The sequence below is a fragment of the Barbatula barbatula genome, assembly GCF_947034865.1.
Source record: "Barbatula barbatula genome assembly, chromosome: 21".
Taxonomy (NCBI): domain Eukaryota; kingdom Metazoa; phylum Chordata; class Actinopteri; order Cypriniformes; family Nemacheilidae; genus Barbatula; species Barbatula barbatula.
The window spans coordinates 3,449,165-3,466,937 of NC_136784.1; the positions used below are offsets into that span (position 1 = coordinate 3,449,165).

General features: G+C 39.1%; 3 protein-coding genes across 6 annotated transcripts; all 3 read left to right on the forward strand.

The window, feature by feature from the left end:
* The first annotated feature begins 1,000 nt into the window (after positions 1–1,000).
* pbxip1a (pre-B-cell leukemia homeobox interacting protein 1a) lies at positions 1,001–7,568 on the forward strand. Of its 4 annotated transcripts, none has more exons than XM_079484468.1 (11): positions 1,034–1,405; positions 2,058–2,149; positions 2,236–2,320; positions 2,561–2,655; positions 2,834–3,446; positions 3,614–3,829; positions 4,059–4,082; positions 4,720–4,751; positions 4,843–4,905; positions 5,339–5,516; positions 5,623–7,568. In XM_079484468.1, the coding sequence occupies exons 2-11, from the start codon at positions 2,084–2,086 to the stop codon at positions 6,564–6,566; spliced, it is 2,316 nt and encodes a 771-aa protein (XP_079340594.1). In that variant the 5' UTR covers positions 1,034–1,405; positions 2,058–2,083; the 3' UTR covers positions 6,567–7,568. The 4 variants fall into 4 exon arrangements, with proteins under 4 accessions (XP_079340597.1, XP_079340594.1, XP_079340595.1 ...); XM_079484469.1 differs by having other exon boundaries at positions 3,617–3,829; XM_079484471.1 differs by lacking the exon at positions 4,059–4,082 and having other exon boundaries at positions 1,001–1,405; positions 3,617–3,829.
* A 702-nt stretch (positions 7,569–8,270) lies between these two features.
* s100a11 (S100 calcium binding protein A11) lies at positions 8,271–9,829 on the forward strand. The gene is made up of 3 exons (XM_079484024.1): positions 8,271–8,295; positions 8,601–8,756; positions 9,566–9,829. Exons 2-3 carry the CDS (start codon positions 8,628–8,630, stop codon positions 9,698–9,700), a joined length of 264 nt encoding a protein of 87 aa, XP_079340150.1. The 5' UTR covers positions 8,271–8,295; positions 8,601–8,627; the 3' UTR covers positions 9,701–9,829.
* Positions 9,830–10,938: 1,109 nt separating this feature from the next.
* s100u (S100 calcium binding protein U) lies at positions 10,939–17,424 on the forward strand. Its single transcript, XM_079485666.1, has 3 exons — positions 10,939–11,229; positions 14,713–14,845; positions 16,096–17,424. The coding sequence occupies exons 2-3, from the start codon at positions 14,726–14,728 to the stop codon at positions 16,579–16,581; spliced, it is 606 nt and encodes a 201-aa protein (XP_079341792.1). The 5' UTR covers positions 10,939–11,229; positions 14,713–14,725; the 3' UTR covers positions 16,582–17,424.
* The last annotated feature ends 349 nt before the right edge of the window (positions 17,425–17,773 follow it).

The window sequence follows — 17,773 nt, forward strand, 5'->3', positions numbered from 1 at the left end:
AATATTCTTAGATACATTCTTATTTAGCAGTGATGGTTTTAATAAAGCACCACGGTTAACGTTTGTTTTGGTATAATCAAGAATACCATGATTTCAGGTATGCCTATTTAGCATGGTTTACAATCCAATAACACTTTTTGTGTAATTTGTGGTTTGAAAATGTCACTTTGGTTTTGGTTTGTACTGCATATAATAATGCAAGTGTCATTGTCTCACATATAATAACATGTATTCATCTATGAGAGGTCCTCACTGATATATCTTCTGTTTTATGTGTGCGGATGTGAAAATGTAAAACGGCAAAGGTCGCTTGAAACAGTATACATCATTTCTCTGTGTTCCTTATCTTTTTGCTTCTGCAGGCTCCCTCAATAATGTATAAACAAGATCGAGATTATTGCAAGTTGTACCAACTTATGTGTGAAATCATGACTATTTGTGTCTTAACGGTAATCTTTTTTGTGTAAATTCTGAGTGGTTCTCACATGCAGGAATGAATGAAGTGTTCAATTTCATATTAAAATGTTGTGTTTGTATAATTTGAAATGTTATCAAACTTGAGAAGCCTTTTAATGCCAATTTAGTCATTTTCTTTAGGTTATCATCATTATACAGCACAGTTTTAAATCAGTACATTAACTTATATATCACATCACAAAACATTGTAATTATTCAATATCCAGACAATTAAAAAAAAGGTGCTTCACAGCAATATTTTAAAAGAATGTACTCAGGGGTTATTATAAGAACCATTTATTTCGAAATAACCTAATGAAAAACTTCTAAAGGTTCTTCATGGAACCATTCAGCCAAAAATGGGCATCATTTGTCATAGTAAAGCACCACACCACACCACACCACACTAAACTGCTTTTAAATGCGTTGCAATTAAACAAAATGTAACTAAAAGTTATTCCACATTGATTTGTAGTGTCTTAGTTGCAAAAATGTTGCAATACAGGGTCAGAGTTTATTTAGGGAAGGCCAGCTGTAGCGGACAGGCTCTTGGGAAGCCCCAACAGATTTAGCTCTCGTTGTGCAGACGTGTCTGTAAACTGCAGGACAAGAACATGCCTCGTCTCTATATATAGAGCGTTCATGCATGTTGTTGCTTCGCTTTCCTTCGACTCAATGACGAGACTGTTCATAAAGCCCTTCACGAGTAGATTGTCACTCTTTCACCTGCGATTGTCAGTCACTGCCCTACCGACACGACTCTTTATTCCGATTGGCTGTCAAGGCTTCGACCGGATCGTAGCGTTGCGCGTAATCTGCGTCCTATTGGAGAGAAACGCAACCCAGCCACAAGCGCAACTCGGATCCGAAGTTGCGAAGTTCGCTGCTTAGATCGCGCGTTTGGATACCAACGCGTGGAAATACATTGAGCGAATACATCTCGACCACGGTAAGCGTTGTATAACGACATTGCCGTGTGTGTGATCCGTGTGTCTCTGTGTGCTTCCGCGGCAGAAGGTAGGGATCGTTTTGCATAGTGTGGGAACTGAATTGCTCACCGTGCGCAAAGTAAATACGCAGAGCATCACCGTGATAAGCGCACGAATGCATGTAAACAATAGGCCGTGTTAAGGTGCTGGAATGCAATGTGACCGCTTGGCCGTTTTTGGGCACGTTAGAGGGCCTCTTTATAAAACAAGTCTCTTGCGTATTGTTTGTAGCGTATTTGTGTTTTGTGTATTTAAATGGAAGACGATTTTATCCAAAGCCATGTAGATTGTATGTATGCATGCTATAGCCTACATAATATTAGTATGCGTGTTTCTTGTGGATCGAACCCACAAGGCGTTGCTAACGCATTGTTCTGCCAACTGAGCTATACATGTATGTTGGTTTACTGTTATGTAATTGTTGGTTTACAGTTGTGGCTGTCATCGGCCCACTCTTAAAATAGGGTGTTGTATATATTTACACATAACCTTACTGCTATACTGTATGACGTTGCTTGATACTTCAAGATTGCATTTTATAATAATCTATTTGAGAGTATCTTTGATTTCCCGAGGTGCTCTGAGGTTTAATAAAACACTATACGATTGTAGGTGCTGTGCAAAGCCACCAGAGGGCCATGTCTGATAACAGCACCGGCAGTACCGGGTCCTCCAGTAACAGCTGGACTCTGCTCTCCCCAGAGGTGAATGTAACATTATCATAATGCTTGGTCGGTATGTTTGTGTGAATGAATCACGTTTAGTCATTTGTGCTTTTATTTTGTTTAAGGAGGTTGCCGCTGACTCCGCCGCCCCCGTGGATGATGGGACAGAAAGTCTTGGAGATGCGCCCAGTCTTTCCGAAGAGTTGGCAGGTTACAAAATCTATTACTCCATCACTGTAGTGTAAATCGGAAAGAGTCGTTCTTACTTCATTTACTCACCCTCATGTCATTTCAAACCTGTGCCAGTGGTCTTATGTCCTTGGAGTCAAACGGGGGCAACGTTGTTTTGTTGCCAACAATCTTCAAAATATCTTCTTTTGTGTTCTGCAGTAGAAAGTCATTCTGGTGTAAACATGTTGACATTGAACCGTTAATCTGTGCTTATTTCAGGGAGTTCTTTGGAGGTGAGGTCACATGATCCTGAGACGTCAGCGGTGGAGACCATCTTGTCAGAAGAGGGTCACCAGGTCAGTGCAGCGACACCGGTATGTACATTTTTATTTTAATTATAATTTGCTTTCTTTTCTTTCAAAATTTCTCTTTAACAAACAATATTATAAATAAACTGTCTTTATTAACCTTTTGGTCTCTATAGATATTTGGTTCGCTTATATTAAAAACTAACATACTGTCGACTTTAATATAACTCTTTCCAAAATCCAGATTTGCCAGGAAACATCCCCAGAATGCTTTGAAGAAATGGCTGCATCGGGCCAGGCTTCTGCTGAACTCGATCCAGAGATCCATGCTCCTGTCATCCACGACACCATCGCCAGTTCTCCTCCCGACAGTGACCTTCTGGGAGCCGTGCCGTTTAGCATTGCCACGGAATCGGCCTTCCAGTTTTCAGAGGAGTCTGCCCTAGATGAACCCACTGAAGAGGAAGTCACCGATGTCTTCCCCATCCAGCATTTCCCCGTTCAAGAAAGCCCCATCCCTGAACTAGAGCCCAAAATCACCTCCACCCCTGAACCGTTTAAGGAAATAAGCCCCTCCCATTATGTCTCTGAAGTAACAGACATAAGCCCCGCCCCTGATATTTTGGCAATCCCTGTGGTTGATATTCAAGCTGATGTACATTCTGCTCCTGAAACCCCGCCTCTTGCTTCACCCTATGAGGCCGATACAGGCTTTGGTTCCATGATAGAAAGCCCCGCCCCTGACAGCCCTTTTCTGGAAACGATTGGATCGGTGCAAACCGAGGAGGATGAGCCTGCCATTGAGAAAGAGGAAGCAGTGCTGGCAGAGAAAATCCCAGATGTGGTCAGAGAACCAGGTATGATGTTCATAAAATATTATGAATAACACATTGATGCAAAACATGAGAAACTGAGACCACTGTTTATGATTTGACGCCTTTGTACAGAGGAAACGATTTCTTTAAATACAACACAATGAAATGAATGGTTGCCTAAGCTCACGTTTTGTTTTCTTCTCATTAAGAAGAACTATCAGCGGGCGACTCGACAGAAGGGGACGGTCTAAGGCTTCGACACGTGCAGCCAACCATAGTGCTAAAGCGAAGCTCTGAAGATGAAGACGAAGAAGAGGAGGAGTTTAATCTGCCAGAGAGGAAGGAGGAGAAACAAGGCTTCTCTATGAATCAGCTGATAGTTGGAGTGCTGGTGCTCTTCTGCATCGGCTCTTTCTTTCTCACGGGTGAGATGCATGACTGACATCGAAAAGTAAAGTTATAAATTGCATTTTTAGAACCGAGAAATGTCACACGTTTGCCATTGAACATCATTTAATGCAGATGATGTGATGCATAGCATCGATTATGCAGAGACTTGACCGCTTGGCTAGGATTACATGCCACATTGTGTGATAAAATAAGATGATTGTTTTGACATTTCCAGTGGTTGAATTAATTTTATTGTGCCTCCAGGTTCTGTGGTTGACCAGTTTGGTGGTAGGTACAGCGTGTGAGCTGGGTGGTAGTATGCTTGTGCTTAAGCTGTGGATAGGAGTTGTCCTCTAATGCTTATTACAGAGTTTTTCATTTTAGGCCTGGATGAATTTGATCTTCTGGGCAGCTGCTGAGGGCAGCCTCTATCCAGACCCCTGTTCGTTTCCCACAATGCTTTGCTTTTCTGAGAGGCTAAAGATGAAGTGTGTCATTTGTGTGTCATTAACAGCAACCAGCAGACTTGCAAAATAAAGTTTTTAAACAAATGTATTTGATTGATTTCATTGATTGTAACAGGTTGAGCCAATGTTGGTACGTTTCCACTGATCTGTTCAATCATCAGATTGCAGTTCCATTTGGTGCCACTAGTTGTGCTACAGTAACACACTTCATCTTTAATTCTTACTGTTTGTTTTGTCTCACTCTAAAAAATGGCTTAACACTAAGAATGTGCTGCAAAAAATGTCAATGGCAGGTTTACTAAATAATCCATACCTAAACAAAAACAATGTGGTTTAAAAAATGTACATTTATATTTAATCAATAAGCAGACGCTTTTATCCAAAGCAACTTGCTGAGAGTTCAGGGAGCAATAAGCAATAAATGCAACACATGACGAATACTTCTTTTCCTCCCGCAGAGGATTTCGACGGTAACGAACTAAGTGACCAGGTCAGTGTTTTTACATAGTTTAGTTTTTATTATTGAGAAGCCATTGTTTTCACCTGAAGCACTTTTTGATGAATTTTATCTCTGTTCCCAGGAGCTACTTGATAAACTCGCCCAAGAGAATAAACAAATTAATATATTGGAGGCCCAGATAGAGGTAAGCGATTTTCTCCAACATGACTTATTAAGGACTCTCAAAATCATGACTTTGACTTGATGTCATCTGGTTGAAAAGGACGGTTCACACGAAAGATAAAAATTAACTATGTTGTTCAAAACCTGTATATGTCTCTTTCGTGAAACATGAATTTTAAGAATTTGTGTTTATACAATGGAGGTCAATAAGGGCCAATGTTGTGTGGTTACCAACATCCTCTAAAATATCTTTGTGTTTTGCAAAAGAAAGTAGATTATACGGGTTCGAAATGACATGAGGGCGAGTAATGATGCAAGAGTTTTCCTTTCCTGGTGAACTGTCCCAAGTGTATTCTCATATCATTTTCTATTTTATGAACTTTTTCCACTCTCTACACTTGAATATTCACGGAAGAATATTTCAGTGTAGATTATTTAATGTCTATATTTTTCAGTCACAGAAAGTTGAGTTGGACAAAGCTTTGAAAATGGCCACATTGAAGCACAGTACAGAGAAAGGTGAGCTGGAGAATGAAAACATTCGGTTAAGGGAGCAGATCTCTGAACTTCCTGGTTTAAAAGATGAACTTCAGATGCTCAGAGCTCGAGTCGGTGAACTTACCCAGCTCACAGGTACAAAGAGATAGAGAGTTACTCAAACATTACTGTGAATTAAATATGCAGGCACATACTGTACATTGAGTATATTCCTCACCAAGCTATGTTCTTTCTCCCTCAGTTCAAGAAGATCTCCAACAGCAAACCCCCAGCACTGACCTACCTTCCACCGGCGAGTCCGATCCAGCAGAAACGGAGAAACCCTGGGATAAGAAAGAAGAACTCCAGAGACAGAAATTTCTGTTGGAGGAGAGCAGGAAGAGGTTGGATGGCATGAAGAAGCAAGGTTGGAACAAACATGATTTAAGGGAGAGCCTGGTGGAGATGCAGAAGAGGCTCTCCAAACAGGTGGACCAACTGGGCAGGAGAGAAGAATGGAAGAGGAAACACCCAGAGATCAAAGGAGACAAGAAAGAATGGGATAAAAAGAAAGAAGAACATAACCAATGGAAGAAACAGGAGACTGAGAAAGGGAAGGAGCGCAAACATGGCAAGAACAAACGCAACGGTGATGACAAACGCAAAGAGCATTTCAAGAAGTACAAAGAGGAGTGGGACCACAAGAAGAACGAGAGAAAATTGGAGAGAGAGAGGAGACAGAAAGATCAACCTTGGCAGGAGAAACCGTCCAAGCATCATCATCGCCACCATCATCACCATCATGAGCAGGTAGATTTCTGGAAACACCAGGAAGAGAAGCTCAGGACGTACCGGCATCCGGTTGAGGGCTGCCACGGCGTAGACAACTGTGCATCCGCAGAAGGTATTGTTCCTGTCAAGCTGGTCGAGTTTCAGGACCTCCTTGAGGTCTACCTTAGCAAACTGGAGGGGGTTCCTGAAGAAAACAAGGTGGCCCTCCGTCGACTCACTTCTCAGTTCTTCAGTGGTGGCGTTTTCAACCACGACAGGATGCTTTTCGGAGAGTTCGCAGAGGACGTCGCGGACATCTTGGAAGATTTGGCAGATGGTCTGGAAGATGGGCCGGATGACAATGATTCACTGGAGGAGCAGATGGAAGATTTTGAGAAGGACGCACTGTTGAAGTTCGCAACGCAGGCGGCATAATGTTGATCGTGCTCAAAACAAAAACTCTTGAAGGAAAACTATGTATGTCTTAGGGTCTGTTGACTGTAGATGTACTTTCACACCTTGTTTGTAAGGAGTTTCGATATTGAGTTTTGTCGCTATAGTGATGTCCCACTTGTGCTTTGGGTGTTTTGATGTTAGCTACCTCTGTCTTGTTCTTCAACACCACATCTTTGGCTCTTACTTGCTGTGTAAAGTGTCACCTACAGCTCTGCTTTGCAAAATACATGAATCAATCCCGGTATTCATGATATGAGTTGTGAACAAGGTTAATGCTAATCTGGGTGCGTGCAATACAACTCGCTGGTCCCCTTCTTTAAAATTCATCTTAAAAATATGATTGTACTTAGAAAAGTGTTTTTCTTTAAGCTTTCTGTGTTTTTGGCTCTCAATTTTTAAAAGCCAAAAATATTTTGTTTGAATACCAGTCTACCCGTGGTTTCGCTTGCTAAGCTGGTTTCTTTTAAAGTTTGGTATATGCATCTCTTTAGAGGTCATTGTGAGCTTTCTACCCCACGTTCACTCTTAATGTAAATGACTAAAATTCTGATTTTCTTTGCTAAATAGAAGTTTGAAATGTTTGCTTATGTGCCTTTATTTGTGAACACAGAATGCTGGTACTGAATATATGGTCCGCTCATGTCTCAACACTAACACCACACTGAATGAAAGTGGAGAAATAATGGATTTATTTGCACTGTTTTGATGTGGACGTTTCTCTTCACTCTCTGTCTTCGTAAATCAGCCATTGTAATGAATCATTGAGATTTTATTTGATTATAGCCGTGTGTTTTTGTTGCAATCTTTGGAATGAATACCATTTGAATTTTGGCTTTTCTCGTTCGATTTGTAAATATGAAGAAAACGTTTACGTCATTTAAAGTAAAGGTGATGGCACAATGTCCTTTGATATTTCATTTGGAGAACGATGTAAAATGACTTTAATACAGTTTCAAAGAAGTAATAAAAGACCAAACGTCACAGTTTATCAATGTGTGCATTTTTTGATCAATAATAAAATAATGTGTAATGCAATGCATTCGCGCAAATATATTAATTTAGAAATTATATATTGCCTTTTTTTACAAATTGAATTGTTAAGGTTAGACATAAATGCTGCATCATAATAATTATGAAATAACCTCATGAGCAGATTTTTATATTCAGTAAATAAATAAACAGCAGATTCCATTACTGACCTCTAAAATTGATCTTAGGATGATGTTAGTAAGGTCATTGTAAAATTCTAGTATGTCAGTTGATGCTGAGTAAGTCATGATGGAGTTATCAGATGAAATTTCCCTGATGACAGATGTTTGCATTGATAACAATTAGGATACCTGATAGGGGGGGATGTAGAGTACTCAACCCACATGTGAAATGTTAAGGTTTAAAATGGACAATTGTTTTTGAATTCACAAAAAAGTCCTATATGTATTAAAAAAACAGTAAGTGCTATAATTTATATATAAAACTATTATATAGTATAGAAGCTATTATATATAGCTTCCATCTATATGTGTGCATGAGAGATTCCGAGCTTCGCTATGGAAACAGTGGAGATAAGAACAGTCTGACTGGTTGTGAAAAGAAGGTGGGGGTATAATTTTGAGTTTTCCGCTGAGTTTGACAATAAGATGAAGAATATAAAAGCTGAGATGAGGCCATTTACAAAGCACATCACTTCCAACATCACTCCTCAGGTCAGGTGAGTCCATGTGGTTCTTTTATTTCTTCTTTCTTATAATAAAAGTAACTATACTCATTTGGTGTGTCACCAAGTTAGTTAAAGCATGCAAAAGTTAGCTAGCGATGAAATATGCACCTTGAATGATCTGTTTTCTGATCTGCTTACAGATGCATGAATAGATATTCTAACTGATAGTATAATTTATAAAGTATATGTAAATTATAGAATTTATGTTTGTACTTCGATTAAATTGCTTGAATTTGGTTATCGCAAACATGATGTAGTAAGTTTTACCTGACTAACCTGTCTCCATTATTTGCTAGTCATCTAAGCATCCTGCTCTCAAAATCATGGAATCTGCCATTAACGTGCTGGTTTCCCAGTTCAAGACTTACGCTGGCAAGGATGGCTCTGCCTCCACACTGAGCAAAGAAGAATTTAAAAGTTTGCTTACATCCCAGCTCCCGAATCTTGTGAAGGTAAGAGACCACATGAAGATTAATTTGTACCGTAAAAATCCCTTGTACTTTACAATAGCTCGATATCCGTATTGTAACTCTAAAGTCTAGAACCGCATTTTCTGATCCCATAGTACAGCCAACTAAAGTTCAGTTATTTTGTCACAACAAAAATATCTGTTCTGATGCTTAAAAGAACCCCAGAACAAATACACTTAATCTAAAAAGGCATAAAGTAACGTATAATATTACATCAAGAAAGTTTTTAATCTCCACAGAACCATATAACCGACTCAAAATGGTTCTTGGTAAGAAGAAGCGTCTCTGCTGATCCTCAGGTGCTGCACAGAACCGTTGAAGAACTTGAAGAAGAGTTTTTAGTGAATTCAATTACATTTTGGTTCCTTATGTGCATCATTTGAGCTACATGTTTTATTTAGAAAATAGTTGTGTATGGTGTGTAATCTGTTAGTTTATTGTGGTGTTTGCTGTAATCTTTATTTTAGGGCCTTAAAAAATCCATCACCATTCCACAAAATTCACATAAATCCAGGCTAAAATGAACTCTCAAAGACCTTAACCCAAATTATGCTACTAACATACAGTGGTTAGTTTCAGCATGATAACAACCAAACTAGATCAGTAAGAGACAAAGGGGAAAAAAATGCCACGTCAGTCCATTTTCTGTTTGGGTCATACAGAACAGGATCTCCTCCCACATTAATAGGTCAGCAGAAAAGCATTTTCAGTACCAGCAACATCCACTAGATGACAGCACTAGATGTTATTATAAGTGTAAACACATGCATGTCCGTGTGTCTCTCCCACAGAATGCTTCTGACCCAGCAGTGGTTGACCAGCTCATGAGCTCCTTGGATGCTAATAATGACGGGGAGCTGACGTTCCTGGAATTCTGGCAGCTAATTGGCAATCTGGCAAACAAGCATGGCGGTTTCGGCCAATGAAGAGCTGGATTGTAGTTTAGGATTATACAAAATAATAGTCCATGCTAAAAATAAATTGTTACATTGTATCCTGTCACTTCCTGTAAAAATATGGACGACACTAAATAAAAGAAAACCACTGTAACGGGCCATTGCCTCGACTCTTTACTGACCACATCAAACTTCTCTCTTTCTCTCTAATTTAGAGGATATGATTTAACAGCAGCATTTTATAGCCTCGACTGTCACCTGTCTGCTTAGATCTAGCACCGGCCAGTTAGAGGTTCATAGAGAAACGTCTACGCCTTTGTTCTTATGAACATATTTGATCTGCCACACAATAAAAAGCTGAACAGTGCTTTAAGGTGTGCCTTGGGGGAGGGTGTAGGTTTCTAATAGATAATAGGGGAGATTTAGATCTTATTTGCAAGTGATATTAAATTGATGCAAACAGACTGAGATAAAAAAGCATTATGAAACTTTCTGATATAGCCTACTTAAACGATATTCGTAATTTTAAAGCAAATTTTCTTTCCTGTACCTCAGTGGTTAGAGCATGGCGCTAGCAACGCCAAGGTCATGGGTTTGATCCCAGGGATTGCACATGAAACAAATGTATAGTGTAATGCAAGCCGCATTGAATAAAAGCGTCTGCCAAATGCATAAATGTAAATGCAAATACAAATGTACTTTTCTGGTTTCATGGGGTGACTCCGAAGAACGTGATCTTGGTCAAGAGTATCACCGCTGCTGTCAAACTGGAGGAGAGAACGTGGAACTGATGTTAACAAGTGCAAATCGACAATTCACCCCCATTCGTATAGAAATAAAGTTGACCCAGAGCTGCAAACCCAGACTGATACTTTTTTTATGCACAATTGAAAATGTAACATTTTAAGTCAAGGGTGAACTTTGTTACTCGTGTAAGAGGCGTGACTCATGCATAGCCATAGTCCACACAATTGACACCAGTCAGTAAAAAACTATTTATATAGGCGGCGCCTTTTGTAAACACATAATCAAAACCATACACAGATAATCTGAGGAAAGCACAGCCACTGGGCTATGATTCATAAATCTGTCTCCCCAAGGCTTAAAACACTTCTTGAGCTTTATTTCAGTATATTGGATTCTAGTCACAAGTAAAGTGAACAATAATGATGCATGAACGTTATGCATGATACAGGGTGCAGGTAAGGGTTAACATTTTTGTACTTCCCACCAAACTTTAAAAAAAGAAAAACAGTTGTCCAATATTCCTAGTGTTTAGATTGCCACATTGATGTTGAAGCTTTAGAAAGCAATACTTCACGTTTATGATTCTTCCATTCAAAACCTATAGTTTGGTATTTGGTGTCCCACGTACGTTTGTCCACTAGTTCCCCTCCTCCAGGTACACGCCCTTTTGAGCAAAAAAATCACGGAAGAGAGTCGAGCAGCGGTTCAAGTCTGACAAGTTTTTTTTTTGTCGTGGGGAGGAAAAAGGGAAAGGGAAAGAGGTTTTACTGCAGCTACTGCGAACTGTCAATACGCGCCGTCCCCGTTTTAGGGTAAGTGCTCTTAAAAGTGTTTATTTATCGCCATCGACTGATTTAAAAAGCACGAAACGTTGCAGTTTGTAACATAGGAAAGTTTTGTACAGCGTTAACGCCACGTTTTAGGACCACCCTTCGATCATCCTCCGCCAACTGATCGGAGATCTGCCGTTTGGGCGCACCGCTGTTGGGTTGGTCTGAACGCGCTACAGGTTACTATTTGCACAAAGAAATGGTCTCAACGTGGTTCGTCGCGTTTTTTTCAAGTGCATTAAATAACCGTGATCACACTACGATAAAAAGTTATTTTATATTTATTTCATTTGATATTTAAATTTATACAAAACATATATATACTTATATATATCATCTAGCCTATCTAATAGTAAGCAGGAGGTAAATAATAGATGCTGCATTTTTTTATAAAGCAGAAAAACTATAAAAATATGCTTATAATAAACAAATTGAATATGAGTAGTTTCAATGGTAGATGCTCGTGGATTATAAAAGGTCTTGTGCCATGAAGCCTACAACGGTTTTAATACTTGACACTGTCTGTTATTCGCCAGACTATATAAAACAAGAGCCGACTCGAGATTGTTAGCCACTTCTTTTTATATGGACTGGCAAACTCGTTCCTGTGTGAATTTTTCATAAGACACGGATAGGGCGCGCGCGTATCACGTTCACCCGCGTGGAAACGCAAACCTCTCCATCTCTTTTGCGCACTGAAGAGAGACACTGGAGTGTCACCCGTTAACCCCCCTATGCCTCGTTTTTCCTTTTAAGTTTCTTTGCACGGATTTCCCACCCGAGAAAACAAACATAAAGACAATTTAAAGGCTTTTATGATTATATTGGGAATCGTTTGTCTTTTAATGTGTTGGGTTCTATTGGGGGGATATATCTAATCTGGTGATGGGAACCAGTAGAACCCCATTAAATCATTCGGGCAATAATGCCCAAAACACACTATGTAAATAAATGTTGTTATGGTTTTAACTTGAAACGCTTCGTATAATTATAAATGTGTGTATGTTTTCTGTTCTGCGGGGTTATTTATTCGTTTCTCCAACGTGCTAAAAGGGGCACGTGTGTTATGGAGAGTCACTTAAGTAATGGAAGATCCCGCTTCATTACTTATTATTAGCAAACCTGAGCGGACCGTCCACGTGCCGTCTGTCTGAAGGAGTTTTGGGTTAAACCTCCAGACTGTCTTGGGTAGCGCGTGCGGAATCGCCAGGTCAAGGGCCGAAAGCATCAATAATTGACGGGACTCAAGACTGGCACTGGATAGGGTTGAGAGACCAAGGGTTGAAAAAGTCATCAGGATCACCGAAGGGTGCCAATGGTTACTAGAAATATGACTGTAGAGTCAAGGTGCGATTGGATGATTGGGAAAACAACTCAATATTGACTCAAACAAAGCAACGGCCCTTGATCTTGGGCCCATGTAAGTATAGTATGCACTGTGGAGAAGGACTGATAGTATTCAGATTGTACAGTAGGGCTCCGTCTCAGTGAGTCAGTTGTTTAGCTGTTGTTTATCTTGCAGGTTTGACAGACAGTTATCGCTTTATGTCTCTGTGGCTTTTGTAAATATCTTTTAAAACCATAAAAACAGATGAGATATCGCAGTATCCCAAAATACAGAAATAAGAAACTATACTTTTTAAAGAAAAAACATTATCAATCAATCAATCAATCAATGATTGAAACTAGAACTTGTCTGAATTGTTGTCATATTGGGAAATCTGAACATGCAGTCTAGACAGGCAGCTCACTTTTGACCTAAGACAACTTATAAAGTACACTGCAATAAATGACATTCTTCAAGTGTTTTTGTCTTGTTTTCTAGTACAAATATCTGAACATTCTTAAATCAAGATGCACTTTCTTGACAAGAAAAGTGACCTAAGATATTTAGTCTCTTTTGAAGGAGACAAATATGAGAATGAAGTAAATTTATGGTGAAAACAAGCAAAAAATCTGCCAATGGGGTGAGAAAAATAAACCTGAATTAGGTAATTGAGAAATAGTTAATTCTCACCCCATTGGCAGATTTATTTAGCTAATTTTTACTATAAACGTAGTTAATTCTTATATTATTTTCCATAATACAAGACTAAATATCTTCTTTCACTTTTCTTGTCAAGTAATTGTATTATGTACGTTTTAAAAATACCTAGAAAGAATGTAATTTTTTAGTAATCTGACAAGGAAGAAAAAAACGATTTCCTACACCATTCCACCCGTAGTTTACGGGTCACACGTGATGAACTACGTCTCACTCTCGCACGGCCTATGAAACCAGAACCGTTATTATGCCTCTCCTGCGTCATCTCTGTATCTCATTCTGTCTCAATAAATTAAGCTAATGGCCATGTTTCTTAACTGCTTGCTACCTGTTGATGGGGTTATTGCTGCCGATAAGGGGAAGCTCTGCGCGTATGTGCGTCAGCAAATGTGGCGGCCTTAGAAGCCGTCTCAGGTGACAAACACACCTACACAGATTTTGACCGACCTACACACAGGGTTCTGTGTGTTTTTTTGGACGTATTGTTTTATACTATAATTTTAAGGTTCCCAGACTAATTCGCGAAAGGATTTAAAGCACTGCGAGTGTGTTTATCTCTACAGGAGATTAAATGTTATTGTGCAAGGAAATGTTTTGTGTGTGTGTGTAAATGTGTGGAAACTACTACACATGAGAACATTGTTTGCTTGCTTTCTGCGCACAGGGTGCTTAGTGAATCGACAACATTTGGCATGAACGCAACAACAATTTTGTGTTTATTTTCGAAAAATTTGATTGACACATCTTCATGCCAGAGTGATGACCTCATCAAAGAATTTGAATAATGCCGTCTGTTCGTCGAGGCTGATCTGCAAGCCGATTGGCTGTCTGCATTTCTTTCTAAACTCCGACTCTGATCTGTAAAACATTGGGGTGTGATGCAAGAGAGAGTAAATGCCTTTCTCCGTGGGTAAAATCCATCGAGAGTTAGTGAAGAAAGACAAAGTGGGATAAAGGTAGAGATGTCTTTGAGCTGTTGGTAATCCCGTCAGAAACGTGAAGCCACTCTGTGGTTTGGTCACCCGGGTATCAGGTGACCTATCAAAGATTAGGACAGCCACTGGGGCTCTGCCTCTTTCTTCTTTCTTCCCTTATCTACAATCGACTGTCAGTTCTAACGCTCAAGATTTCCATACACGTTCAGGTGCAGTATTCTAAGTAAATGGAATCGATAGAGGGTCGGGTTTATCTCACTGAGCGTGTCACAAGCCATCCAATGACCCCTTCTTCCAACTTCTTTAGTGGCTCCTGCTAAAGCACACATTACTATTTCTGTTGTTAAGCTTTTGAACAGACACCTGAGTATTCAAATCTGAGACTTATTTAAAAGCCATATGAAAACTAGCGTAGCTCTTTTAAACAAAAAATGTTGAATGTTTTATATAAGCCGTCAATCAATGTCACTGTTCTTCTGTTTGTAGAGCGAAAACAAAGATGGAGGCAGCCGTTAAAACAGTAGTGGGGGTCTTCCTGAAGTCAGCGAAAGGGAAAGAAAACCTTGGAGCAAAAGAGTTTCAGAGTCTTGTGAAGAGTCAACTGAAGAACATTCTGACGGTTAGAAACTCTATGAAATATTGCTTTTTTTAACTAATAAACATGCAAAATGTCATATAGGCTATACAGCCTCGGGAATAAAATAAGAGAGAGACCATTTCAAATGTTCATTTATTCAGCATTTCTAAATGTATTGTGGCCATTCCAGTCCAGTGTCTCATGAGTGATATAAAGTCATCTAACAGCAATTTGAAAGACTGAAGCATGACAAGACATGAAAACTGTTATAACAGGTTATCACATAAAAAATATTTTGAACTTTTCGTAAGTACATGTATAAATATGTTGTATTGTTGAAAGTCACCATGCAAGTTGCGACTGACTTCTTTTTTTCGAACGGGGTTTTGACTAGCACTTCAATATCGCATCACGCTGAAAACAGTTCATTAATATTTTTATTATTATTTTTGAAACGGCATTTGAAATTAGAAAAAAAATTATTTTGCCCTTCCCCTCTTGATTGGTTTGTTGTAAGGCCATTGGAAAGTCATTATAGTCCTTCCCCTTTTTGGTTGCTTACGTCATGTGGTGAAGAATATTTTTGAAATTTGGGATTCATATTGTTAGTAGTTCACAGAATAAAAAAATATTATTTTACCTAACCCCATAAATATAAAATAAAAACAGAAAATAATTTGGAAATGGTCTCTTAATTTTGTTAACAGATCTACAGTATTTACAAGTGGTAACTAGATACAAGAGCTAACCTATAACCTTGTTTAACATAATACAGTTAGTCAAGAACATTTTATGAATTAAAACTATTTAGTTAAAGTGATTAAATCATAGATTTTTTGCCAGGTGCGAAAATCAAGTTTGGAAACACTTGACTGACATGTTTCTCTAACCCTAAAAATCTTTAATCTAAATCTATGATTCAAGGTTTGAAATCACTTTATAATTCTGCCAACCTAGTCATTTCCTTCTTTAGAAAACTGTTTTGAATAATAATTATTTTTAATATTGCTTACATGGACCAAATAATGGAGGAAAAAGCATCCAATATATTCCTTGTTTAAATAGCTTTCCAAAGAGAAGCTACTTTAAAAACACTAAAATATATCACGTTTTCAATATTCATAATACTATTATTCTAAAATGTGGTAAAAATATACAAAGATAAAAAAAGGTTTATTCAAAATTGTATATTTATTTGATATTGCATCAATCCATTCTATCAGCAGATCCTGGTGTTTACTGTCGCAAAGAGTTTAGTTTAGTGTTAAACATCTGAACACCTTTGTGTTTAGGGCTCAGAAGACAATAACTCTGTGAAAGAAATGAGTCAACAACTCGACAACAACCAGGATGGAAAGGTCAGCTTTCAAGAGTACATGAAGCTGATCGGCTATTTGGCGGACTCTGTCAGCCGACAGCGTTGTCTGGAAAAGGAATCTGAAGCCGAGAGTTCAGCTCAGGCATCGGCCGCAGCAAACACAGAATCACAGCAGGCAGAACCGAAGGCAGAACCACAAGCAGAACCAAAGGCAGAACCGAAGGCAGAACCACTAGAAGAACCAAAGGCAGAACCGAAGGCAGAACCGAAGGCAGAACCACTAGCAGAACCGAAGGCAGAACCACTAGCAGAACCACAGGCAGCAAACGAGAAGCCAGTGGTTGAAGAGGCGGCTGCCACCGAAGAGAAGAAGCCAGAGGAGCAGAAAGTCGAGCGAGAGGAGGTGAAACCCGAAGAGAAAAAAGTCGTGGAGCAGAATAAAACTGAGGAGGCCTCATAGGAGCTCGAGAAAGCTGAGTTCTACTAATCTTGTGCTTTCGTGATTGTTTTATTTTTGACGTTTTCATTTTTGTGATATTTTAACACTCAAGAAACCCAGCCAATACACTAAAAATGATGTTGCTGCAAAGAGGCATATATTCATCTCAATAATACTTATTTAATAACAATGCGTACCAGTGATTAATTTTGTAATGATTGTAAGTCAATTTGCCCAGGTCTTGGCAACAGTCAGAAATGTGACCGATGGCCGGAGGGCTGCATTCATTTTTATATGAGCCAGTGCTGATGTAAGGGTACTGCAACCACTGTCTTCCCTCTTCAATATCTCCACAAAGCCAACGTGAATGAAGAAAAGGGAGAATTTGTAAAGCAGAGAATCTGAGAAATAGTTTCTCTGCTACTGTTTACTGCTTGCTTGTGCCACATTGTAACGACAGGGTTACTCAGTCGACTCCGGTGCTAGACGTACATTTATTTTTCAGTGTTGCGGCAACTTAACAATCCCTATGAGATGTTATTCTACACTTTAAAAATCACCAAATGTATGATTTGTGTTGTGATGCACATCCCCATGTGAAAAATAACCACGGTGTTACCAGAATCGGTTACCACAGTTTTACTACAAATACTACATATTGACCAATGAGACGATGGCAAATTTGCGGCTAGCTTGGTCATACTACAATTACCACAAAGCTACGGTTACCGTAATAAACCATGGTTAATTTTCAATATGGATGGGAACACTGACCTGAGCCAATGTGCTTTGTTGTTCACATTTCTGCCAATATTGAGCAAGGCCTTTTTTGCATGAGAATAAAGCAATTTTGTTTGAAATAAATGTAGTTTTATTGCATGCTGGCTCTTTACTTGATGTCTAACTCACTTCACTGGCTGTCTTTGCTTTATGTTTGTCCTTTCTATGCAGTTTGTCTTATTTGCCACCCAAAAGTGCAAATTCTTTCCTCGTTTACTCACCCTCATGGGATTCCAAACGTATTTGCCTTTTTTTGCAGAACACATAAGAAGTTATTTGAAAGAAGGTTTGTAACCCAACAACATCAAAAGCAATTTTCAATGCTTAGTGTCCTTATGATAGCACGCACTCAATAATTAAAAACCTTAGGGATGGAATCCACACCAGAGGACCCTCATGGCCCCGTGGGAGCCTCAAGAAGTCTCAAAGTATC

Bases quoted from the DNA above. Each gene is read 5' to 3' on its own strand.
- pbxip1a (XM_079484468.1), top strand. From the start codon at position 2,084: ATGTCTGATAACAGCACCGGCAGTACCGGGTCCTCCAGTAACAGCTGG. The intron at 4,083-4,719 runs GTAGGTACAGCG...TTCCTCCCGCAG, and splicing joins TGTGGTTGACCAGTTTGGTG to AGGATTTCGACGGTAACGAA. The intron at 4,906-5,338 runs GTAAGCGATTTT...TATATTTTTCAG, and splicing joins TATTGGAGGCCCAGATAGAG to TCACAGAAAGTTGAGTTGGA.
- s100a11 (XM_079484024.1), top strand. From the start codon at position 8,628: ATGGAATCTGCCATTAACGTGCTGGTTTCCCAGTTCAAGACTTACGCT. The intron at 8,757-9,565 runs GTAAGAGACCAC...TCTCTCCCACAG, and splicing joins AGCTCCCGAATCTTGTGAAG to AATGCTTCTGACCCAGCAGT.
- s100u (XM_079485666.1), top strand. From the start codon at position 14,726: ATGGAGGCAGCCGTTAAAACAGTAGTGGGGGTCTTCCTGAAGTCAGCG. The intron at 14,846-16,095 runs GTTAGAAACTCT...CTTTGTGTTTAG, and splicing joins AACTGAAGAACATTCTGACG to GGCTCAGAAGACAATAACTC.